We start from the raw sequence: 24,283 nt of genomic DNA, 5'->3' as shown, positions 1-24,283 counted from the left end.
TATTAGTTATTAATTACTGATTAAGTGGATGGATTTTTTTGGGGTAGAAAGTGGATCGATTATTCAAATTTCATGGATTATGGCATCTCCTAAAAAAAAACTGCGGTACGTGACCCGTGCGATGCTATCTAAAAATAATTAATTAACAAGAGTCATTGTTTATTATTTATTTAAATGACAAGTTTATAATTATTAATTACTCAATTAATTTTTTTTTGGGAAATAGATTTTTTTTCCCAGCGATTTTGGGGAATAGAATTACTCTATATTTTGACCCGAAACAAAAAGGTCATTTTTTTGGCCAAAAAAACCAAGTAAAAAGTTGTTGATTACTGATGATTGGGGAGGAGGCGAGCGCCTCGCGGCGGTTATTAAGTACACCAGGTTCCACCGGCTCTCTCTAAACACGCGTCGCTCTTTAATAGGCTTCTTCCTTACACACTAATCCGCCCCGCTTCGACCTTATAAAACTCATCCTCAACTTCACACCCACAACACATCGGCACTGCACCTGCAAATCTACCCCCACAGAAACAATCACACCCACCATTCTTCTTCCTTCGTCCTGCCACTGATTACGCTTGTTGCCTTCTGGTTATGATAGCTTCCGGTCGCCGTCATATTCAGAGCCGAAGCTCTTCTTCACAAGTCGGCTTCCCGCGGCTTCGATTTGTTCGTTACCGCCGATTGAGGTGACCCAATCACACCTCGCAGTTTCTCTCTCTACTCTCATCAACCTAGCCTCTTTTTCTTGGTCACCGTTTAATTACTTCCAATGCCTACCTCCAAAAACAACCGCACCGGCCAGATTGAGAGTCACCGGAGAGGAACGTTAGGTGACAAATCGTCTTCGTTTCACGGCCACAGCGAGGCGACCGCGGCGATGTCCTCTCAACTTCGCCGACCAAAGACTGTACCGGACCTCATCTCACATAGAAGGCTCCCCGGATCGCCCCCGGATGCAGGACTGCCCCGGCAACCGCCGAAGCTGCTGCTTCACGTGACTTTTCTAGGCAGCCTGGGACCGGTTAAGGTCGTGATGACGCCAGATTCTAAAGTGGGTGATTTGGTGGCGGCGTCGGTCCGACAGTACCTGAAAGAAGGTCGCCGGCCGATCTTGCCCTCCACCGACCCCTCCGCCTTTGACCTCCATTATTCGCAGTTCAGCTTAGAAAGTGAGTCTCGCGATAAGAATCTCTCTCTCATTGGGTTTTTAAGCGTTATTTCATATGGTTTCATTAATTCAGAGTCTCATACTGAAGAATTCTCATGCTTAAAAGAGAAAAGGGGACGTATTTAAATTTCTTCAATACTATCTGTCGTCTTAGTTTACTTTTTAACGTACTTGAAATATTTTGATGTATATGAATCCTTTTTTTACTTTTTTAGAAATTAATAATTTATTATTTTTAAAACTAAAAATCATCGCTGGCGTGCATGTAAATTAAAGGTTTTCGGATTTGTGCATCTTTTCGTGTGAAATTAAAATTTGAGATGAGGGGATATGAGGCGATTTAATTATGGTTCTGATATGGCGTGTGGGTGCAGGCGTGGACAGAGAGGAGAAGGTGATGGAGCTCGGGTCAAGGAATTTTTTGCTGTGCCCGAGAAAGCAGAAGTCGGAGACGGCGGAGGGAGGCGCCGGGGAAGGCGGAAGCATGACGACGGCGGTAGGACGGTGTTCGAAGCAGGCGGAGAAAGTAGGCAAGAGTGGGTTCGCCTGGCTCAAGTTCTTGGATTTCATGCTGTGAGATGAATTGGGTTCGTTTCAACTGGCCAGCAACCTCTGTTCTGGTCAGCGACAATTGTTCTGTACATATAGGTCCCATATGAAGCTGTTGGGAAAATGCAGGGAGCAATTACCCTGCACGTGATTTAATATTTGTTCGTCCCTCTGTTTCTAATATGTCCATTCGTCCTTGTCAAGAAATTTGATTACAGTTCATGCAACTTGATGAGTCTTTGCCTTCCCTTTTATTACTGCGAGTTTGAATCACGCAATCAGACGGGGAATTAAAAGGTGTTTAATTAGAAAATGACGTTGTGGTTGTGCCGCGCAATCAGACGGGGAAGTTATGCGGGAAACATCGCTTCGCTTTTTCACCAAATTCCACGCGGATGTATATGGTGCCCTTTATCTTTCATCTTTCACACCTCTGTAACTCAGTGCCAAATGCCAATGGGAGAAAGGAGCCAAAGAGACCATATGGCCCTTCATTTCGTCAAATCATCAGCCCAGTCTGATTTTTCTTTTCTCTTCTTCTGGGATGAAAACCGAGAGTACAAAGTCTGATCTCCCCGTGAAACCTATTGCCTTGATCATACAATATCTCATATCCCATTAAACATATTGCCTTTGTTTCCCAGTTAGTTCTGCTATTCTTTTGAGGGACACAGTTCGTTTTGATGCTGTGTAATTCAGACCCCATCTCTTCCTTTTACCAAAACGAAAACGGTTCTCAGTCTGATAAATTGCAAATTTTCTTGGAGTGCCAGTGGCAATTTTTATTGAAAAAATAAACGTGGAGATTTCCAGAAACATGAATATTGTGGACGATCCAAAAGGTGGTCCCAGGCTCTGAGCTCAGCTCATTAAACTTGGCACTGTCTTCGCCTCGAATTATTGCATTCCTCCTTGTCAGCGTCCCTCGGTCCAAGTATCAGCCCCAAGCCCAGCACCGTCCAGAAGCTTATCCCTCTCGCCCACCATTTCATACCTACAAAACAATACTATTACTTAAAAAATTTCTGCTTTTTTCAATTATTCTGTGGTGAATGCGTGAAAGTCAGTTTCATTAATTTTCAGTATTTTCTAATAACCTGCTAAAATTTCACGTGTCAAACATAGCTAGCAAGAAAAGTTTATATGGATACCAAGCTCATGGAGTTCCGTTCAAGAGCTTTCTTCATTCTCTGCTGTCTACATTGGTTTCTGTTCTTGCCACGAGGAATCCTGGGCGATGAGGGCGATGGGGCCCGGGGCGGACAGTGATGAGGAAACAACGAACAAAATATGAAAGATTGCTCAAAAATTTGTATGCAACATTTTTTTTTTGGGTCTACTTTTGTTGTTCCCCTCACAGAAGGCCTCACGTAAAGACGAGGAAGGCCCAATCTCGTGTTCTTTGGAAGCTCAAGAGGAATCCAAACCCAAACAGGCAGAAAGAATATGGTGGTTGTAACCAACGGAGGTTGGTCCAAGTGGAAAACAGCTTGGTACCGCTTAAGCGAGGTCTTGAATTCGAGCCTTAGTATATGCAGAAATTCCTGTTGGGAGACTCAGCCACCACAATCAGGTGCGCGACGCGGGTTGGATCTAGATGTAGTCGGAGCAAAGCTCCGATGAACTGGGTGGGCAACAAAAAAAAATGGTGATTGTAAACCAAAAAAAGTTTGTACCCAAAAAATTTTTATATAAATTAATAGGATCCTTGAATTAATAACATACAATGATTCTTTTTATTAAAACATACAAAACATAATCTTTATGGATAATTATATGATTTTACTTACATCACACGCACACACTATAAACTACACAATTCATGAAGAATTATATATTATAATATTCTAATAAATAAAATAATTACAAACACATAAAAATTTCCATCTCTAATCCTTCTTATGACTTTACGTTTTGAGCCCTTTCCCAAACCTTTTTTTATTAAAAAAAAATTGCTGGTGTGTGTGCATGTAAGTACAAAAAACCCTAGAAGGCGGCAATACAATTATAAAAGCCTGAATCAGCTGTTTGCAATCGTGTATTTGCACTTTGCCAGGTTCGGTCCGAAAACCCTATTCGTCCTCGAATCATTTCCTTTTTACTGCAATGGAGTTCTGGGGTGAGATTCACCTTCATCCTCGCTTATTTTCTCGGAAATGTTTGCGTGAAAATGTTCTAGTATTCCTTGTCCCATTTTTAATGTTTCATCCTCTATCTGATTATTTATTCTTGTCTCTTATAAATTCATTACTGATTATCCTTGGAGCGAACCGGGATTCTTCTGCTCTTGCGTTGCCCGACGTATAGTATCATACCCCTCTCGACCCATTGTTCTGTCGACTTGCGTGATCATCTATTCACTTCATCGTTTTTTTTTTGTCGAAAATGTGGTTTCTTCTCTGGGTTTGTTCGTTTGGTGTATTCTTTCCGATTTTATTCGGAATATTCATTTTACCAGTAATTTGAGTACGAATGCTGTGGGTGGTTGACACTTTTCCTTGATAAGCTTTGTCTCCCCGACGTTGTGGTTAGTGTTTCCCTTGGGCTATGTTTTATGGAGAGTGAAGTGGAAGTGTCACTAAATGAATTTTGCTTAATGGATTAGGTTCTGTGTTCGAATGTGTAATGAGGAAAGAAATAGAGGTTCCCTTCCAGTGTCAACATTGTTTGGTAACTGCAATGTTAGCTAATACAATATTCCTTTTTTTTTTTTTTAATTTTGGCAATAGGCGTTGAGGTCAAGGGTGGGACACCTGTTGAAGTAGACCCAGATGAGTTTGGTAAATGCATACACCTGTCTCAGGTGAGAATTTTTATTGCTTGCTATTCTGTTTGCCACATTTACTAATTTCATGTTTTTACTATCGATGCAAAATCTCTAATCTATCTCTTTGCAGGCTGCTCTTGGTGAGGCAAAGAATAAATCAAGTGAACCTGTGATCATTTATCTGAAGTTTGATGACCAGAAGCTTGTTTTAGGAACCCTTTCCCCAGAGAAATTCCCTCAACTATCTTTTGATTTGGTTCTAGAGAAAAAGTTTGAGCTCTCTCACAATTGGAAAAATGGAAGTGTTTATTTCTGTGGTTACAAAGCCGAATTACCAGGATATCCTTTGTAGTTGTATCAACTAGTTGCCAACTAATTTTTGTCGTTAGGATTTTCCTCCGGTAGTGATGGCGATTTTATGCTGATATTAAAGCAAGCTGATTTAATGAATCATAATTGCGCAATGCTTAACATGTTCTTCAACTTTAATATTTCCTTAACATTTGATTGATTTCCGGTAGCACGGAGATGGATGAGGAACTGACTGGTGAGGCTTAAAACTTATTTCTTTGTTTTTTTTTTGTTTGGTCTTGGAATATGATAGTTGTTTACTCTTGCGTTTTGTGTCACATGACCAGACAGTGAAGATGATGTGGGTAACCCAGTGATGACCAGAGAGAATGGTATTATTGCTTCTTGAATCTTAAATTCTTGTTGGCAAATGTGTTGCTTGAACAAGATTCGTGTAGGTTATTTGGCTGATTAATAATTGTTTTTATTTAGCAAAACTTGATATAAAGCCTGAAGTAGCAAAGGCTGCTGCATCTAAAAGTAATGATGTTAAGCCTGCCGATTCAAAAAAGCAAGTCAAGGTTGTGGATCCAAAGAAAGATGAAGATGAATCAGATGATGAAGAGGATGATGATGAAGATGACGAAGATGATGAAGATGACAGTTCTGATGAGGTACTTTAGTGGTTGTGATATTTTCATACTTCACTGTAAATGTAGATTATTCTTATGGATGTAATCCTTTGCAAAGGTTGAAGGCAGTTTGACTTGGTAGGCTTTAGGGGTGTATTTCATCTGCCCCATATTCAGAAACTGGTGAAACAATAGTTTTCAGAAAGTGCTTTTGGGAGTTTTACTCTAGTTACGGTTAAACTTGTTCTTTGAGGTTCAAAGACTACAAAGTTTGGCTTTTCATGCCATACGCCCCCCCCCTCCAAAAGAACAACCCAAAAAAAAAAGAAAAAAAGAAAAGAAAAAAAAACGAAGGGTTTATTCACATACAACATGCATATAACGTGTCTGTGTAATGTTGTTGTAGGATATTTTGGGTGGTGATGTTGATGGTAGTGACGAGAGTGAGAGTGATGAAGATGATGATGAAACCCCTCCTAAGAAGGTAAGGGCCGTGCGTTGGTATTATCTTTGTTGGTTAGTTGGTCTGCAATTCATGACCTTAGTAATTTTTCTTGAAGGTCGATCATGCCAAGAAGAGACCTAATGAATCTGCGCTGAAAACTCCTGTTCCTGCGAAGAAAGCAAAAGCTGCTACCCCTCAAAAGACTGGTAAGGCTTTCTTAGTATGCATAGATATTTAGGAACTTCGAAGCTGAGGTAGGTCATTACCAACAAGGAGAGTCATGGAGGCTATCTGGGTTGGATTTATGTTTGAATCTGATCACATTAGGAGAGTCATTGAGGTTATCTTGGTTGGATGTGTGTGTACTTCTGGTTATATTTCTTTGGTTTGTGAATATTTAACTTTTTTCCTCTAGTGCTCGGTCCTGTAAATGTCAGATAAGTTTGATGTATGCATTGAGTTTGTACTAACACAGCTCAAGTTCTTTGAACTCTGGCGGTCTTTGGTTTGGGTTGACTTGCAAGTTTCTAGAAGGTGAGGCGAGTAGAGTAGTCAAAGGCGAAAGACTCCCTTATGACACTAGTCCTATGTAGCTCCTTTAGGTGAGAAGTATCTCTCAACTGTAGCAATAAAACGATATACAAATAGAGAATATGGAAATTCAAACATTGTCATATGTAGTCAACATTCATTAACTGATAAAGCTTGTTGGAAAGTGAAATTTCAGATAAAATGTCATAATTATTCAGAGAGATCTGAGTTTGTCCTTAAAAGGATCTGGCGGCACTAAATTACAGATGATAATTTTTATGCATAAATAAGTTGAATAATTTGTTCTTTTAAGAGTTGTTTTTTCTTCTTCTTCTTCTTCTTGTTTTTTTTTTGGGAATAACAAAGTAGATACACCTCTGTAGAGATTTAGGGCTAATACTGAACCACGCAGAAACAGAAGCAGATGTTCTTTTAGATTTTTTCCCCCCCCCCCTATTTTCAGTTATTGCAAGTTTCCATTGCATCTGAAATTCGGTGGGCTCATATTTTGAGTATGCTTTCAGTATGAAGTCTCTATTTGCTCAAACCTTCCTGCTTCCTCCTTCCCCAAACTTTTTTTTTACCAAAAGAAAAAATACTTTAATATTTTTAATAACTTCTCTCTGCACATCTTCATTGACTCAGCAGTCATCAACTTGATTATCACTAGTTTCAACTTCCAATGCAGTGCCTTAAAAATGGTTGAAAGGGTGAAAAATAAGATTCGAGTTTTTATTAAGGTGCCTTGGGTAGCACCTCACGTCCCTATCAAGTTGAAAAGCATTTAAATTGACTGACTGGTAGTGGCAGGAAGTGCTGTCTGCTTAAGATGTTAAAGATGTAAATATTTGTTCTAGCTCCTCTCTTTATCCCTTTAGTTTAGGTTTTGGTGTCTTGCATTGGAGTAGAGTGGTTATTAATAGAATATTGCCGGGTGACATGGAATGAAAGGCTTTTATATGGGTTCAAAGATGGAGTGGAATTTTATTAAAGATGGAAATTCCATACATCCCCTCCATCACCTTTTGGTGTTGGCAGTGGTGGTGGAGACTGGAGAGAGATGGAAATTGGCTTAGGTTGGGAACCCACCCCATCTCCTTATATGTCTGTTTTTAGGTTTTTTTCCCCCCTATGCCTTGAAATTATCAAAGCTCATGCCGATATCCTGGTCTAAATTGGTGAAGCATTATTTTGTTACATCATAAGTAGTCTTGATAGCTTGTTTGTATCTGTGTTGAATATGCATATATGTTGATAGTTAATATCTGAGTTTGTGTTGTAGATGGTAAGAAAGGCGGCCATGTAGCAACTCCTTATCCACTGAAGAAGGATGGAAAGACTCCTAAAAGCGACCAAACTCCCAAATCCGGCGGACAGTTCACCTGCAAATCCTGTAGCAAGTATGTGTTCGACCTCAACAACTCAGAATTATAGTGTTGTTGGAGTTTGCCTAATGGTTTGCTCTTTTTTCTTTTGTTATTTGTTATGTAGGACTTTTAACTCAGAAGGGGGTTTGCAACAACATTCAAAGGCTAAGCATGGGGGTCAGTGATGCTAAGTATTATCAGCTGTAAGCTAGGAATTAGGTGTTACCATGAGTGCGGTGAGGAATTAGGTTATTATCCTTGCTATTTTGGTCTCATAGTAAGCATTGGCATTGGTACGTATGAGGTTTCTAAACTTGTTTGACTGTTGGTTGACATTATTGAGCACCTAAATATTTATGTTTATAGAACTTGAATTTGAATTAGTAATACGATTAGAGGGTGTTTGGATAGAAACTAAACCATGGTTTTAAAAGTGCTTTTAGGGTTTACGAAGTAAATATGTGGAAGAGTTTGTTTCGTTTTGTGAAAAAGTGCTTTTGAAAAGTACTTTTAAAGATTGCTAAACACCTATAGGTGATTGAAGGGCAAATGAAGCTTCTAGGGAACTTCAGTTTTAAACTTTTCATGTTCTTCAATCGTCATAACATGAATGCCTAACTGCATAATTTAATGTCAATGGTAAATGAACGCCTCAATTTCTCGAAATCTTAATAGAATCTTTTGTAATCACAATTCAGTGTTTAAAAAAAAAAAAAATCAGACGGGAACAACAGAACCAATCGTAATTAGGATATTTGGACCCTACCTCAAAAAACCATGTTTGCCTTTGGGCCGCGTTGAATTGGTGGAAGGATTTTAAAATAACTACTGAAATAAAGTCACGCTGGGTGGAGTGAAATTAAGAGGAAAATGCGATTGGGGGTGGGGAAAAAATTATAGAATTTTACTGCCAAATTTTAACGCTGATATTTACAAGAATTTTGGCTTTATTTTCACAATGGAAACCCTTGTAATCAGTCGGGGAAGAACGGTCTTGTTTCATTCTGTCCATAAACTGAAACTGAAGAAAGTAAATTGAGGCTGAGTATCTTGGGATATTAATATATTTGGTTTACCATATTATATTTGTCTGACTGAATTAGTTTTTAAAAAAGAAGTTAATATTACAAATATTTTTTTAAATTGAGTTATTACTAATAGGTCGTTCTGAAAAAACTCGTACAAAATATATTTAGCATAAGTCACACATTTCTCCACCAACATCTATAAAATTTATTTTAATACGTGATAGTTTATAAATTTTCCTCTAATATTAACGAAAACGAAAAAAATTACACCTAATTCTGTTCATATATTCTCACTTATTCTTTAAAGAAATTATTGATAATTCATTTTTAGGAGACCTATTGGTTTTTTTTTTTTTTGGCCCGATACCTACTGGTACTTGACCACCCTATGATTCTTCTAAAATAGTTTATATTATGAAACTACACGCAGCCTCAAATGTAAGGCGCTAATCTCAAATTTTCTCTACCCTCTCGAGAATTCCAAATGTGATCCAAATTTGATGAACATCGTTTTAGTAAAAAGACATTCAATTACCCGGAAAGTAAATTACGGGGATGTTTGGTCACTGCCAAAAACACTTCTTAAAAGTATTTTTTCACAAAACAAAACAAATTCCTCCACATGCCTATTTCGTAAACTACAAAAATATTTTTAAAATCATAATTTAATTTCCATCCAAATACTTCCATACATTTTAGATCAGCAAACACTTGAACAAGTGCATTAATAGTCAGGCTCAAACAAAAAAAAGTGATTTTATCTCAAACTCGAAGTAATGTTAAAAACAAATGCTGAATTTTGAGAGATTTGAACCTTGTAGCCCTGAAAAGATTTCATAGGAGTGCCGTACTGTGCATCAAGCTTGAATGATATCCCATGAAAAGATTTTAAAGGGGTTTTGGGGTGTTACGCCACGGACCAGATACAGTAATATTAAACTAGAATGGAAAATCCCTAGCGGAAATTCCAAGCCTCGCAAGCATTAGAATAAATGCTAAACTTCCATGAATCCTTCAAAAAGCCACCAGGTCGGCTCGTGGCTACTACAACCCCCCCCCCCACCCCCAAAAAAAAAGTTTTTCTGGTGCACAGAGCAAGTACCCCATAAATCGAGCCTTTTGCGGGCACATGTGCATTTCTTTTTTGGGAAAGAAAAAAGAAAAAAGAAAAAAAAAAAGCCGGCCAACTCAAAATGCACAAACCAGCATTCTAAAATAACAACTTGTACCAACGAGTGTTCCTGTGTTCAAAAGCCAATGTCCTCATCCCTTCTACAGACAGAAACATCAGTTCTACTTAAGCCTATAATAAGAAATGCCATATGCTGTAGCAGATAGCGCCACCGACTCCGTTACATCCTAACATGGTTCTTTGCGGTAGGAAATGCGGTTGAAGACATCCCCATATTAATAACCTGAAAGATTCCGTTAAATCATGTGCCGCCAGAGTGCTCCCGAAAACCTGTACACAAATTTCATGGTAAACTGCAATTAAATCAATGCCTCGGTCCTCAGAAGCAGGGATACCTGAACCTGCAAAACTCAATAACATAACGTAAGATAACATGGCTATTTCATTTTTTTTCCATTGAAAAAAATTACGGGTAAAACAGATCTCATGTAAATCAGAACCCCATACAGAATCATCGAAATTTGGCCGTTCAACAGTCTTCATCAGTGGCCCTGACTGTAAAACATTGCATGCATGCATCGAGTAAATAAATCAGAGTTTCATCCATGCATGGTGTAGTAGACTAGTAGTAAATCACATGCAGCCCTAACTTTCGCACTAAATGGACTAAATGTAAAAGTTGCTTTGAGAACAATAAGATCATCGGTGCTCGCAACAATCTACTTCGTCAAGAACAAACCAATGTTTTTAAGCATAAAACCGGGATGCTCTAAGATCACTGCACAGTGGGCGAAGGGCATGGAAAAAAGAGGCAGCAAACATGGCATTGAAAAATTTCGTAAGAATGGCATGAAGGAATGATAATTGTTAGAAACAAAATTGCTGGTATGTTTTCGCTCAATCATGGCGATGGGGTTTGAAATTTTATAAGAGCAGATGGGAGAAACAATAGAAGTCTTTTCCCCCATGACTTTATGATCACATTATAGAGTCGGAATATGGGAGGGCTCAATGTTTCTGATGCTTTCCAGCACATATATTGGCCTGCTAAGGAAGACAATACAGCCAGCTTTGATGACCCATGCCCAAAAAAGACCCAAAATCTTGAAATATTTTGGGAAACTAGTCATGCATGATTCATGCAAAAACACAGAAAAAAGAAAACCCCCCTAGGCTAGGATTTAAGAAGAAATGACGTAAGACATTCCATATCACAAAACTGTTCACCTGCACCACCATGCAAAAACACAGAAAAAAGAAAACCCCCTAGGCTAGGATTTAAAAAGAAATGACGCAAGACATTCCATATCACAGAACTGTTCACCTGCACCACCTGCACAGTGGAAAATGGCTAATAAGCTTTATTTTGAGGACAGTCCACACTGAAAGTAAACTTTCTTCTAAGGCTATAGGAATATCGATAACATAAAACAACTTGGGAAGAATAAAGAGAGAACACAAACCAGGATAGCACAAATATAAATCAGTATCCATATCCTGCCTCTTGAGGAGGTTGCCGCCGCTGTTTATACTCATTACCATTTTGCAGGGGGCCAGAGTGATTGAAGCTGCTGTTGTTGTTCTCCTCAGCATTAACCTTCGTTGCATGTTCTTGCTCTTCCTTCTCCCTGTTCCATTGCTCAATTCTGGCACGTCTCTCCTCACTGCCTTCTCTTTCAGGACTGCGGTTCTTCCTCCCTCTAGGACTTCGACTGCGACTTCGTCCCCTCCGATGCCTAGGGCTTACACTCCTGTGTTTCCTGCTTCGACTTTCGTGATAATAGTCTCTGTCATCATGCCTTCTGCTATGACTATGATGCGATCGTTCCTCATGGCTTCGATGCCTGTAAGGACTCCTGCTTCTGCTTCTACTGTGCCTTCTGAGGTACCTCCCAAACAATTGGTGCCTCAACTCCCTGCAGATAACAAATTTACAAAAGAAAATGGGATTATAAGTTGAATACCACAAAGAAAAGTGTGGTGGTATTGCCCGTAACAGGAAAATCAGAGGAGATTCTCACCTGCTAATTCTTTTCAAGTGCATGAAGTTGCAATAGCCACCACGGTTGCAGGTATTCTCCTCATACTGCCGGCAGGTGGCCTCACGAAAGTCCGTTACAGGAGAAAAGTCAACAATAATTGGCCGGCCTGCACACAAAGATTGATGCTCAAAAGGGTAGAAATTTTACTTCACCTGACTATTCCGCAGCTAACGGAACGTAATTTGATATCACATTCAAAAGCACATATACCCTAGTAACCGCTATTTGAAGATAATTACATTTTGGTATACATCAAAATTAGACTACCAAATAATCAAATATGTGGAAAGAAAAACAGAGCTTAGGAAAAGAGATATAAAAACGGAAATAAGATAACTGACCAGCATAGAATCTTCCAGTTAAGTGCTTAAGCGCATTTGCAGCATGCTCTTCCTCTCTAAACTGAACGTACACATTGCCCACCTGCAAAGATACATTGAGGCACTTAGTCTCTGGAGATCAGTTGACCTGGCACAACATATCTTCTTCTTCTTCCTCCTCTATTATATTTGGAAAGGGGATCGTTAAAAGTGAAAAAGTCCTACCATATGGTCGGCGAGGTTATCACAAACATTGAGGCTTTCAATATCTCCATATTTGCTTAGTTCCTCGAATAAATCTTCATAGAATTCCTACATTTACAAGAGTTATGTAAATATAACGTCTAATCAAAATTTTGTAATATCGACTTGAGAACACAGAAAAAAGGGGCGAGGAAGGAACCTCGAAATGGTCCTGAATCTTGCGGGGGTCGATTGGTTGACCCTGGGCGTCGACGCCAGGGGTGATCATATCGGGACGCTGGTACATATTGGAGAGCAACAGAGTGGGGCTTATGCTGGGCTTGGTGTGGAGTCTCGAGCATCGATCTCCATGCCTGCAAGCTCCGATCTTGAAATAAAAAGGGCAATTCACCCTGTCTTTCTCGGTGCCAAATATGGATGCCAAGTGCTCCGCCATTGGAAACCCTAGCTCTTCGTTTCAAGAGGCAGAACCAAATTGCAGAGGATGCGCGAGGAGGCCTGTTCTGCTCGGTTTCCTTGTTGCTTTATGAAAGCTTCCTTCGAGTTCTAGATAGTTCTAAGAATTATTTACTATCATTTTATTTAAAAGCTAGACCCCTCGATCGGCCAGCTGGTTTGCCCGAGAGGTTAAGGGGGAAGACTTAAGATCTTCTGCACATAAGTGCGCGTGGGTTCGAACCCCACAGCCAGCATGACTTTGTCATTTTAATGCTTTTATGCTTTGGACTCGAATTTCATTTCATGAGGGGCCCAACCGACTTTGGCGTTGAGTTGGAAGGTTAAGCTGAGCATGTTTGGGCCCTCATCTCGCTGATTTGAAAGACTATCAGTACTTTTTTAAGGGAAAACTATCTTCTGGGTCCTTCTAGTTTCAGTCAAACTTGGTCAGGGTCCTATAGTTTATTGTTTAGGATGTGAGTCCTTAAAATTGAAATCTGTTAAGTTTCAAGTCCTTCTATCAATTAACGGTGCTGAAATGGCTTAATAAGATGAAAAATGATTAGTTGGCAGATGGGTTCATGGGATTACAATTTTTTTTCACAGCCACTTGGCATTTAACAAAACACACACCATCTGAGAGCATTTTTTTAATTAAAAAAATTGAAAACTGATTGGCAATCAATGAAATAATAGATGCAATTTTTTTAATACCTTCATATCAATCTTGTATTCTGATACAAAGGAAAGACTAGATTAAAAAAAAAAAAAGTCTGGGTTCATAGTTTCTGGCAAGTTAACGTCCAGAGATGGGAGAAAGTGCCAAGTAGAATCCTGAGGTTTTATTAAGAGCTCTCTTCGCAAGATTATCAACCTCTAATAGTCCAAGTTCAGATCTTGTTTTTATCTGGTTTCGTTCCACTAATTGTTGAACATATATGAAGGGATTGGGGACTGGACTGGGAGGCCATCTTACAGGGAAGAAGAAATACATAAAATGGGTAAGGATTTGAGCAACAACTAAGTTTCTTCCATAAAGTTTTCGCTATATTCGACACCGATAGCTTAGAATCCTCAGGCGTTCTCTCAGTGGCAATCCAACGTAAGCCCAACTTAAAGCCATTGACGTCCAAGAGAATCTCACTGCCCCACTTTGTCTTCTTTCGCTTTCTCGATCTCATGGGTCATGGCCAAGCACATAAAATCTAAGCTCTTCAATTGCCAACTTCGCAATGCTTTCAAGGATCTTGATAGAGTCTACTGACTTCATCTGTGTCTTTGAACTTCATCATATGCTCACCAATGTTGGTGAGAAGTTAAGAGCCTACTGAGTTCAATGAGTGGATTAGGGAGGTCGGTGTGGGTTCCGATAGTAAGATCTGAGTTTGTTCAGATCTAGAACGAAGGTGAGAAGAAGACAATCTGAACATTCCGTGATTTCTAGCTGCTTCTAATGCCTTCTCCCATTCCCAAATCATGAAGAGGCACCATTTTCTCTTCTTTTTTTTTTTGAAAAAAGAAAAGCTTAGGCATTGGACAAAAAAATGACAACTCATATTGTTAAGCCATGTCAGCTCGGTTAATTAATAGGAGGAGTTAAAGCTTAACGGTTTTAAATTACGAGGACCCATACTCAAAAAAATAAACTTTAGGGACCTTGACCAAGTTTGACTGAAACCATAAGGACCTAGGACACAGTTTTCCTTTTCTTCAGTTTAAAAAATCATCATAAGGCGTGTTTGGAGCCACATTACTAAGTTCTAAATTAACTTCTCCACTATAAAACGTAGCTTTTTGTGTGGATTGGCATAAAAGTCTAGTTTGGGTTGACGTTGTTACTAAACTGGCTTACGTCGTAAATGAACTTTTTTTTTCAATGCTACTCCCTCCGTTCCTTATTATAAGAGACAAATAACCGAAGAACGTTGATCAAAAAAACAGTTAAAGTTAGTTAAGAACAATTAATGTATAAAAAGTATAATTTTTTTCCAAAAATACCCTCATTAATAAGGAGAGAGAGCATGAGAGAGAACAATTAAATTATTAAAGAAAGAGAAGTGGGAGGGAGAGAGAGTGTGAGTTGGAGATAATAAATATGGGTAAAATAGTAAATCAACACAAAAAAGTAGAGACAACTTGTAAGTGTCTCTTATATATAGGAATATGGCATAAGCATCAAGTGTCTCTTATAATAAGGAACGGAGGGAGTACCATTTATTATTCTTGCCTAAAATTTTCTTTGGGTGTGTTTAGGAAGACAGTATTTGAAGGACAAAATGTGCTTCAACCTAAAATTTTTTGTTTAGAATCACAGTAGAGCATATGAACTTTTCATTCAAAAGCTTCGTAGAATAAGAAACTCAAAATTATTACTTTTCAACCCCACTGTGAAGGGAGAAAAAATGAATATGGAAAAAAAGATAAGGGTATTTAAATAGTCCCACTTAGCCCAATAGTTTAATGTTTATAAAAACGTTTTATGAAGAAAAAAATTTGACTAATAAAATTTAATTATGAGAGTTCACTCTTGGCCCAATTGATCTTCATCATTAATCTTCAATTAGGTTCTAAAACTCTGCAAAAATAAAATAATATACATATGTACAAAATCACATTAAATGTATCTAATTAAGTGTTTTTTAGTATTTAAAAAATTTTCAATAACAATTTTATATTTACATATGTGCATTATGCAGCTCATTGTATGAGATCCTATGCTTTCGATTATTTAATATACATCGCGTTTAGTTTCTTGACATCTCATAAATGAGTTTTTTAAAATGTTCCATTTGTTTAACATTCCTGAATACTATAATTCATGAAATATAAAAAGCAAAACTTGTAACTTTTTACATGAGAATTAAACTGCAATGGTGTTACCTTAGCATATGGAATGTAAGTTACTCAATGCAATAATGCAGCTATTGTTAGATAGGCGTGATTGGTTTTGCAACAAGTAATAACAATAATCAAATGGTATAGACAACCAAATCAAAGCTTGGTATAATTAACTTCAAGTTCGCCTACTTTATCCAATAGATCTATGGGCTCTAACTGACCAAACCAATGCTGATACAGAGGAGTCACTAAATAACTACAAATTCTCACAGAACAATATCTAATTAACTATAAATTCTAATGAAGCACTTCCTGAAAGGTCGCCTTTCTTGCCTCAGGTCTATGTAATGCTTTTGGTAAACACTAACAGCTGTATTTGCCTGTGATTTCTGAAAATCTTATTGGCTCTGATATCTTGTGACTATGGGGAAGAACTTTTCCTGCCAAAAATTAATTCATGGTTTGGTACATATGTTTGTTTCTAAAAGAAATAACCTCTATATGCATTTTAATTTGTAGATTCATCACATGTAGGATACAAACTTTCTCTGGTGACTCTGATAAAGAGCTTCACACAATGGTGCCAACATAACCAAATCCTACGATGGAAAAGGTTATGGTCTGAAGGAAGAGGTATACAAAATAGTTGTTCTTCCCATGCACAAAATCATAGCATCCACAAAGGAAGAGGAAGGCTGCAAACCCCAGCTCCAGTAAATTAAACCTGTTCGTGTTAAGCAATATACACAGTCAGCCTAGAGTGAGTAAAAATGTCAATCTCCAATCTCCTTATTTGGTCCCTTAATGATTAGACATCCTATCATAATCCTTTAAAAGAATAATCCGTCCTTAATATCTTTTTCACGTAAGCCTATTTAAATAACTAATGAAAATAAATGTAATAGCTTAACATAAAACTGATCTGGCCTAAAACACTTCATAATCTATAATTAAAATAGTGAGGTAGTGTGGTTATTTCGAGCAGCAGAATACGCTATTTTGACTGTTTCATTGATGATTAAATACTTATGGACCAAATCAGCTTCCCATTAAATTTTGGCATTCATCTTAAGCAGATAAACCAACACAAGAGCAATATTGAAAAAACTAATGCTTTCTAAATGACTGAAATGAGACTGTTAAGCTATAGCGATCAAAATTAGAAAGAATCTAACTCTAAAAGGCCAAAATATTCATGTTGTTGAGAAGAAATGGCAGAACTTGACCTTTCAGCAAATTTGAGTCGAGGTTTTTTAATGGGTTTGGTGACATTTGTCTTGTTCTTAGCAGCATCTGCTTTGTTCTTATTATTCACGGAGTCTCCAAGTTTTGCAGTGACAACCCACTCATTAGCTCTTCCAGCCTCAAGCAGACCTATAAAAGTTGCCTTGGTACGATGCAGAGACATGACATTCTCAAAGAGGATCCAGTAGAATAATAAGTGAATAGACCTGCCAGAGAATTCAATTCAATAATTTAGTTGTTGAAACTTGAGACAAAAGGGCTGAACTTAAGACATAATTTGCAGCAAGTTATTATTGAGACCTTGGAGTTCCGACTGAGTTGAGGATGGTGATGATGGAAGGAATGTAAACAGCTCCCCATATTGGAACATGAACCTCAGGGACCAAAATTGTGAGGGGAAGCACCACACAATAGAAGAAGAAGGTCACCATATGGGCTATGATTTTACGTACAAAGAAGAAGCTATATATCACATACACCTTCTTCCAAAACTTCACTTTCTGCATAGTTAAATTGTTTACCATAAAAAGGAAAATCAGCAAGTTTCTTCAATTTAATCCCCATTTTGCCTCCCCACAGTATGTCATGCTACTGAGAAATCTAACCTTGTTCCTCACAATCTCCATCACCATTTTGCGGAACAGATTAGCAGGACCACAAGACCATCGATGTTGCTGAAAACGGAAGGCCCTTAAAGTACTGGGAAGCTCACTTTTTGCCTACACAGGATCCAAAATCAAAATTAACCATCAATATATACCAATCACTATACATATATACGTATATGTTTGTAGGTGTATATAATATGTGTTAAATACCTGAAGGTCACCAAGGTATAGAAACTTCCAACCTCTAAGGCTAGCACGAATAGCAAGATCCATGTCTTCCACAGTTGTTCTGTCTTTCCAACCTCCTGCTTCATTGATAGCAGCAATTCTCCAAACACCTGCGGTGCCTGCATTTATAATTCCAGAACAGGAATTGTCTTATTAATGGCCTTGACGTAAGCATGCAACGCAAAGTAGCTAAACATTAAAAATGGTTATGAATGATGTCACAGAAATGTCTACTAATGAAAAGAGGGAAAGCCAAGTGAAGTGAAATACCATTGAAACCAAAGAAGGCATGAGTAGCTGACCCGACTTCTTGCTCCACTGTGAAATGGTAATCCAGAGACATCTCTTGCATTCTTGTTAATACACATTCATCCGCATTCACTGTTCAGAAACCACACATTTATGACCTTTTTGCCCCCTTTTGTTACTATCAAAAATTATAAAAATGGAGAAGGCAAAAAAGAAAAAACTTGAGCAGAAAAGGAGCATATAAATAGTAGGACTATGTGAAGTCAAATTACTATCTTGTTCCCATGTGACTCAGAACAGTAAAATGACACGTCATCATGGAGCTGAATGGGAATTGTCGGCAAAACAAGGGTGAGGTCCACCGTTGCGCACATGGACCAGCCCACAATGTTATCAAATTCTGAAAGCACGCGGGAATGGGGCTTTGCAATTGTGGATAAGAAATGAAAGGACAATTTTGCCCCGATAGCATTGTCGCTGCAAAAGCTGTTTGGTTCGTACAAATAGGGCGGCCCACACACTCCCTTTCTCTTTCGCTCGGAATTGAAATGACCCGACTGCCCCGCAACGACCGTCGCAATTTCTGCCCGTAAGTCCGAGGATTATGCCAAATCGACAACAACGATGGGTATGACCAAGGGACCATCTCACCCACGGCAACGATGACATTGACAAGGACAATCGAGTCATTTCACCAAGTTTGTTTGAGAAAATCCATTTCAAAATAAATGCTAGCATCTAAATTATGAGTGGAGACAAAAAAAATAAAGAGACAAAGTACAAAGCCCCACCCTGTGAAAGGCGAGAGGGTTCCCACTTTGTAATTGTTACTTGTTAGTTGTTAGTGGGAAATATCTATACGCTTCAACCAAAAAAAAAAAAAAGGAAAAAAATATGTGCGCGTGTGTGTGAAAGAGAGAGAGAGCGAGTCGAGTATGCAGCAGCGTTTTGCTTGTGGAGCCCATGAGCTGCGAAGGAAACAAGCTTCCCGATCGGGGTGGTCATGGACTCATGGGGGGCTAACCAGTGGGCCCCACCCGTGATTGATGGTTTCATTATCGTGGACCTTCCATGCAGTCATATCGGCTCTTGACAAGGGGGGAAAAGTTACAATGAAGAGAAAGTTAAGTACAAAAATTACCCGAAATCGGTTTTACAAGACGAAATCCCAAATGCCATCGCCACCGACACAGTTAATTCGACGAATGAAGCAACAAGTTTATGAGTTGATAAAAAAGGGGTGATTTACTGGGCTTTGCTCAGCTTACCGAATCTCCAGCGTGCTTGAACCAAAGCCAGGTCGGGGTTGCCATCCAAGAAGGGAATGGCTCGCCGGAGAAAGTCCGGCTCCGGCCGGAAGTCGGCGTCGAAAATGGCCACGTACTCGCAGTGTTTCACGTAGCTTCGCTTCAGCCCTTCTTTCAGCGCACCGGCTTTGTATCCCGTTCTGTTCTCTCTGATTTGATACGTTATGTTTATTCCTTTGCTCGCCCATCTCAGGCACTCTTGCTCCACCAGTTGCTGTAATTCCAAACTGATTTTTCAGCAAAATCCAAACCACAAACATTGCAGAGATTCCATGCGCAGAGTTTGTCAGTTTTGGGAATTTGCATGCATAAAAAATTATGATACTTGAGACTGCAACAATGCTCCAAAACCACATTCAACATATCGGAGAACGTCTCTCCCTCTTTTTTGTTCTTGTTGTCTTGGGATTTGAAACAGTAACTTGAAATGGCAAAACATTCATGACGCAACACTAAAGGATTATTCGCTTTTCTTTCTAAAGGATTTAAAGTACCTTGATAGCAGGGTCAGTAGAATCATCGAGGACTTGGATCACCAGGCGGTCAGAAGGCCATGAAAGTCCGCAAGCTGCTCCAATGGAGACCTTGTAAACCTGACCCAGGAACCACCCAATGCATAAGCCGACAAAACAAGATTTCAAAGCTTTCTCATTGAACATTGAACAATGGCATATGCCATTAATTCTAACCGCTCTCGTTGCGGCGAAAGTTTTCTCCTTTCGCAGAAACAAAACAAGAAAAAGAAAACTAACAAACATGGAATACCATTAATTCTAACCTCTCTTTCATTGAACATTGGGATTTGGACAAGAACGACGGGGAAATTGGAGGACCCCAATTCAACGTCGTCTTGGATTGGCTCGTATCTGTAGCGCTGTTCTGGTTTTTTCCAGAAGAGCTTGACGAGGATGATGACGACTCCCATATACAGCCTCTCAATGAAGAGCATAAGAGACATTGTCAAGCAAATGTAGACTCCAAGGTTTAGAAGTGGCACAATCAATGGCGTTTTGACCACTTCCCATATGAGCTTAATCTGTCCGGCGATGTCGTAACTGACACTGCGGACTGAGTCCGGCATGAAGAATTTGGGTTCGGCTTCGACCATTTTGGATTTGATAATGGGGTCGGTGCTACCTGAGACAAAAACAAAAGGGAAGAAATTGCAGAAGGGAGAAGATGAAGGCCACCTCTCTCAGAAGAAAAGGTACCTTACTACAACTACCACCGCCACACAATGCTTCCCTCTCTTTTCTATCTGAGAGAAGCAGAGACAGAGCATAACAGAGGTAGGGGAGTGAGAGAAGGAGGCAGCAGATAGAGAGGGTAGGGATTAATTTATAGTCAATTTTTAGTGATAAAGTCTTTTATATCTTTTTTTTTTTCATTTTTATTAGATTAAAATTTCATTTAGATACCCTTAAAGGTCAACTTCCCAGCATAAATCAAGTCTTAAAACTCTGAGGTCAAAAAAGTCTTGAAATTCTCATATAAACTTCATTTTTTTTTTTTTCTTTTCTTTTTTTGGATTTTTCATGCAGAGATGATTTATCATTTTTATAGGATATTTTAGTCTTAAAATATTCTTTTTTTTTGTTAGAAGAACATTATTTTCTTGTATTTAAATAAAATCAGCGGGTAATGGGAAGTGTGAGTAAAAACTAAGGATTCCACTTCTCTTTGTATAACAAAAAAAATTAAAAATAAATAAATTGTAACCTGGTTAGGGGACCTTCAAAATTTTCAGCTGATGCACTGAGCATAAAAGGAAAAATTGTAAAAGTGCAATCTGAGAATATTATATAATTAATAAAAATTCGTGTACCAAATCTTGAGAATTAAATTAGAGTTTCCGTAATTATGATGTTGATTGTGTTTGAGGCCTGGGTGTCTGAAAAAAGATACGGCCCCTCACTACGTAACTGCTGCCGCTTGCCACTACGGCCCAGCGTGAATGATTGAGTGGCTTTTTATCTCGAGCATCACATGATCCGGGATGTTGATATTTTTTTTGTTTGGCTTGAAATCTAAAAAAGTGAGAATAAAATATCTAGAGTTAAGAAATGAGAATTATCATCACTAGCCGAAGATTTTGTCACTATGTGAACCGCTTTGTCCCAAGAAAACTCATGAATGGGAGCGTAACCTGTGAAGTGTGAAAAGTTAAAAAAGAGAGAGGGAAAGAGAATGAGGTAAAAACAGGCTGACCAAGCATCAGAAGTGATGAATACTAGTAGTCATTTATTAGAAAACGGTTGGTGCGAGTCCTAGTGTTTTGGCTCCATTTATTACTCGGGAGAGCTTGTCGTCTCTCTCCCCCACACCACCCCACGGAAAGGCTGAAAGGCACGTGCTTTCTATTTATAGAGAATCCGTATATTGGTGAGATCAATAAGAAGCACCCGAGGAATCACTGGGAAAGGGAGAGGACTATCTTCACGTAGAAACTAATTGACTGATTTAAATATGTTAAATTAATTAGAATTTTTATTTGATAACACATTTAAGATGGGAAAAAGACAGAAAAATGCAACTTAAACTTTATAATCCCCAAATGGTATGTTAAATTTGAAAATTTTCAATTTGGGATTATTATATGAAAAGAAAATACCAAATTGCCCTTCATTTTAAATATTATTTTTAAAATATCATAGCCCATACTGGCCGGCCGGTCACCGGAGCTCCGGCGACCATCCGACAATTGGTCACCGGAGCTCCGTCGGTCGGAAAAAAAATTTTTGAAAATTTTTACAACTTCAATATAATGGTTAACAACTTTTGTAATGCTATCAACAACTTCAATATAGCAATTAATAACAGATTTTCTGAAAATTTCAACAAACTCAGGCGACGGGAAACAATTTTTTTGAAAATTTTTACAACTTCAATATAACCGTTAACAACTTTTGTAACGCCATTAACAACTTCAATATAGCAATTAACAATAGATTTTCTAAAAAATTCAACAAACTCCGGCGATCAGAAACAATTTTTTAAAAAATTTTTACAACTTCAATATAACCGTTAACAACTTTTGTAACGCTCTTAACAACTTTAGTATATCAGTTAACAACAGATTTTTCAGAAAATTCAACAATTGGTCGCCGGAGCTCCGGTGGAGGAAAACAATTTTTTAAAAATTTTTTTACAACTTCAGTATAATGGTTAACAACTTTTGTAACCCTGTTAACAATTTCAGTATAGCAATTAATAACAGGTTTTCTGGGAAATTCCGGTGACCGGAAACAATTTTTTTGAAAATTTTTACAACTTCAATATAACCGTTGACAACTTTTGTAACGTTATTAACAACTTTATTATATCAGTTAACAACACATTTTTTGAAAAATTCAACAATTGGTCGCAGGAGCTCCGGCGGAGGAAAACAATTTTTTTGAAAATTTTTACAACTTCAGTATAACGGTTAACAATTTTTGTAACCCTATTAACAACTTCAGTATAGCGGTTAACAACAAGTTTTTCGAAAAATTCAAAAAGTGGCATTTTTATAACTTCAGTAATGCCTTTAACAAACTCAAAAACCTATTGTTAACTGATATACTAAAATTATTAATAGCGTTACAAAAGTTGTTAACGGTTATATTGAAGTTGTAAAAATTTTCAAAAAAATTGTTTCCGGTCGTTGAAATTTGTTGAATTTCCCAGAAAACCTGTTGTTAATTGTTATATTGAAGTTGTTAATAGGGTTACAAAAGTTATTTACGGTTATATTGAAGTTGTAAAAATTTTCAAAAAAATTGTTTTCGATCATCGGAGTTTGTTGAATTTCTCAGAAAACCTGTTGTTAATTGCTATACTGGAATTGTTAATAGCATTACAAAAGTTGTTAACCGTTATATTTAAGTTGTAAAAATTTTCAAAAAAATTTTTTCCGATTGACGGAACTCCAGTGACTGCTGCCTCCGGAGCTCCGGTGACTAGCCGGCCAATGGGGGCTGTGATATTTTTTAAAAAATATTTAAAATCAAGGATAATTTGGTCTTTTCCTTTCACATAATAATCCCAATTTGGTCTCTTGGGATTTCTGAAATTTAACATACCATTTGGGGATTATGAACTTTAAGTAGCATTTTTCTGTCTTTTTCCTTTTAAGATGTGTAGCTATTATAATAACTACCTTAAAAAATAGATAAATATGAGGAACAAAATATATTGAAATCTTATATTTAGAACCAAATTAAAAGTCAAACTAGTTTTCATATTAAGGATTAGAGGTAGTAAATGATAAAAAATAATACTCATCTGGTCCTAAATATAAGACCTATTTTGTATTATAATGTATACTACCTCTAGTTCTTAAAATAAAAGCTAGTTGACTAATTTGAGTAGATTAAAGAAACTAGTTAAGTCAGTTATTTGTAATAAATAGATGTTGTCTTTCCTAAAATATCATTGCTAATCAAATATATCGGTTAAAACGATCATTATTACAAGGACTTTCTTTATAAAAAAAATAAATATTAGAGACAAAATATATTGGTTTATTATATTTAGAACTAAAATAGAAGTAAAAAAAACTCTTATATTAAAGATCAGATGTAATACTATAAAATAGGATCTGCATTTATGAGAGAAAGAGTACTGTGTTTAAGAAATGTGCTAATTGTTTTTTGAAATCACTTTTTTAAAATACTATAAACTGGTATTTTTCTCACAGAGCTTGCAGAGGGATGTGTAAGCGAGAAGGTTGATTTGAACAATAATGATTAAGACTGTTGATGTGGTTTTTATTAAGAAGATCTCTTCATCGCCCTACACCGGTCCCCTATTTTGCATTTTTAAAGAGAAGACATTGTTTGCATGAAAGCCTTAATTATTCTTTAATCTGCAATTGATGCTCTGGTACGACGTTAACATGCATTCATTC

General features: G+C 37.8%; 4 protein-coding genes and 1 non-coding gene across 10 annotated transcripts; 3 read left to right on the top strand and 2 right to left on the bottom strand.

Moving 5' to 3' along the window:
- Positions 1-492: 492 nt before the first annotated feature.
- LOC114762784 (uncharacterized protein At4g22758-like) lies at positions 493-1,977 on the top strand. Its single transcript, XM_028952358.1, has 2 exons — positions 493-1,175; positions 1,549-1,977. Exons 1-2 carry the CDS (start codon positions 776-778, stop codon positions 1,749-1,751), a joined length of 603 nt encoding a protein of 200 aa, XP_028808191.1. The 5' UTR covers positions 493-775; the 3' UTR covers positions 1,752-1,977.
- Positions 1,978-3,713: 1,736 nt separating this feature from the next.
- On the top strand, positions 3,714-8,119 carry LOC114762783 (histone deacetylase HDT1-like). The gene is made up of 10 exons (XM_028952357.1): positions 3,714-3,842; positions 4,453-4,526; positions 4,621-4,829; positions 5,015-5,037; positions 5,129-5,173; positions 5,274-5,455; positions 5,820-5,897; positions 5,974-6,064; positions 7,672-7,789; positions 7,881-8,119. The coding sequence occupies exons 1-10, from the start codon at positions 3,830-3,832 to the stop codon at positions 7,939-7,941; spliced, it is 894 nt and encodes a 297-aa protein (XP_028808190.1). The 5' UTR covers positions 3,714-3,829; the 3' UTR covers positions 7,942-8,119.
- Positions 8,120-9,972: 1,853 nt separating this feature from the next.
- Positions 9,973-13,011, bottom strand: LOC114762786 (splicing factor U2af small subunit B). 5 transcript variants are annotated; one of them, XM_028952361.1, is made up of 7 exons: positions 12,682-13,011; positions 12,504-12,590; positions 12,300-12,381; positions 11,938-12,064; positions 11,380-11,832; positions 11,241-11,249; positions 9,973-10,317 (listed from the first exon to the last, which is right to left on the bottom strand). In XM_028952361.1, exons 1-5 carry the CDS (start codon positions 12,916-12,918, stop codon positions 11,400-11,402), a joined length of 966 nt encoding a protein of 321 aa, XP_028808194.1. In that variant the 5' UTR covers positions 12,919-13,011; the 3' UTR covers positions 9,973-10,317; positions 11,241-11,249; positions 11,380-11,399. The 5 variants fall into 5 exon arrangements, with proteins under 5 accessions (XP_028808194.1, XP_028808197.1, XP_028808193.1 ...); XM_028952364.1 differs by having other exon boundaries at positions 9,973-10,246; XM_028952360.1 differs by lacking the exon at positions 11,241-11,249.
- An 80-nt stretch (positions 13,012-13,091) lies between these two features.
- On the top strand, positions 13,092-13,174 carry TRNAL-UAA (transfer RNA leucine (anticodon UAA)). Its single transcript has one exon. It is a non-coding gene; the product is annotated as a tRNA-Leu (tRNA).
- Positions 13,175-16,300: 3,126 nt separating this feature from the next.
- Positions 16,301-20,698, bottom strand: LOC114762789 (glucomannan 4-beta-mannosyltransferase 2). 2 transcript variants are annotated; one of them, XM_028952368.1, is made up of 10 exons: positions 20,607-20,681; positions 20,174-20,532; positions 19,890-19,988; positions 19,357-19,609; positions 18,110-18,220; positions 17,822-17,958; positions 17,609-17,722; positions 17,304-17,503; positions 16,985-17,209; positions 16,301-16,482 (listed from the first exon to the last, which is right to left on the bottom strand). In XM_028952368.1, the coding sequence occupies exons 2-10, from the start codon at positions 20,501-20,503 to the stop codon at positions 16,329-16,331; spliced, it is 1,623 nt and encodes a 540-aa protein (XP_028808201.1). In that variant the 5' UTR covers positions 20,504-20,532; positions 20,607-20,681; the 3' UTR covers positions 16,301-16,328. The 2 variants fall into 2 exon arrangements, with proteins under 2 accessions (XP_028808201.1, XP_028808200.1); XM_028952367.1 differs by having other exon boundaries at positions 20,174-20,698.
- Between the last annotated feature and the right edge of the window lie 3,585 nt (positions 20,699-24,283).

Source organism: Neltuma alba, unplaced genomic scaffold, assembly GCF_004799145.2.
Source record: "Neltuma alba isolate B1F8T4 unplaced genomic scaffold, ASM479914v2 tig00011242_pilon, whole genome shotgun sequence".
NCBI lineage: Eukaryota > Viridiplantae > Streptophyta > Magnoliopsida > Fabales > Fabaceae > Neltuma > Neltuma alba.
The sequence above is the reverse complement of the archived record's forward strand: the minus strand, read 5'-3'. Positions and strand labels throughout refer to the sequence as shown.

Excerpts from the sequence above, each read along its gene's own strand:
- LOC114762784 (XM_028952358.1), top strand. The coding sequence starts at position 776 with ATGCCTACCTCCAAAAACAACCGCACCGGCCAGATTGAGAGTCACCGG. Across the intron at positions 1,176-1,548 it reads TTCGCAGTTCAGCTTAGAAA|GCGTGGACAGAGAGGAGAAG; the intron begins GTGAGTCTCGCG and ends GTGTGGGTGCAG.
- LOC114762783 (XM_028952357.1), top strand. Across the intron at positions 5,038-5,128 it reads GATGGATGAGGAACTGACTG|ACAGTGAAGATGATGTGGGT; the intron begins GTGAGGCTTAAA and ends TCACATGACCAG. Across the intron at positions 5,174-5,273 it reads AGTGATGACCAGAGAGAATG|CAAAACTTGATATAAAGCCT; the intron begins GTATTATTGCTT and ends GTTTTTATTTAG.
- LOC114762786 (XM_028952361.1), bottom strand. The coding sequence starts at position 12,918 with ATGGCGGAGCACTTGGCATCCATATTTGGCACCGAGAAAGACAGGGTG. Across the intron at positions 12,382-12,503 it reads ATAACCTCGCCGACCATATG|GTGGGCAATGTGTACGTTCA; the intron begins GTAGGACTTTTT and ends GTATCTTTGCAG. Across the intron at positions 11,833-11,937 it reads CACTTGAAAAGAATTAGCAG|GGAGTTGAGGCACCAATTGT; the intron begins GTGAGAATCTCC and ends TGTTATCTGCAG.
- LOC114762789 (XM_028952367.1), bottom strand. The coding sequence starts at position 20,503 with ATGGTCGAAGCCGAACCCAAATTCTTCATGCCGGACTCAGTCCGCAGT. Across the intron at positions 17,959-18,109 it reads TGCCTTCTTTGGTTTCAATG|GCACCGCAGGTGTTTGGAGA; the intron begins GTATTTCACTTC and ends TTATAAATGCAG. Across the intron at positions 17,210-17,303 it reads AACTCAGTCGGAACTCCAAG|GTCTATTCACTTATTATTCT; the intron begins GTCTCAATAATA and ends ATTCTCTGGCAG.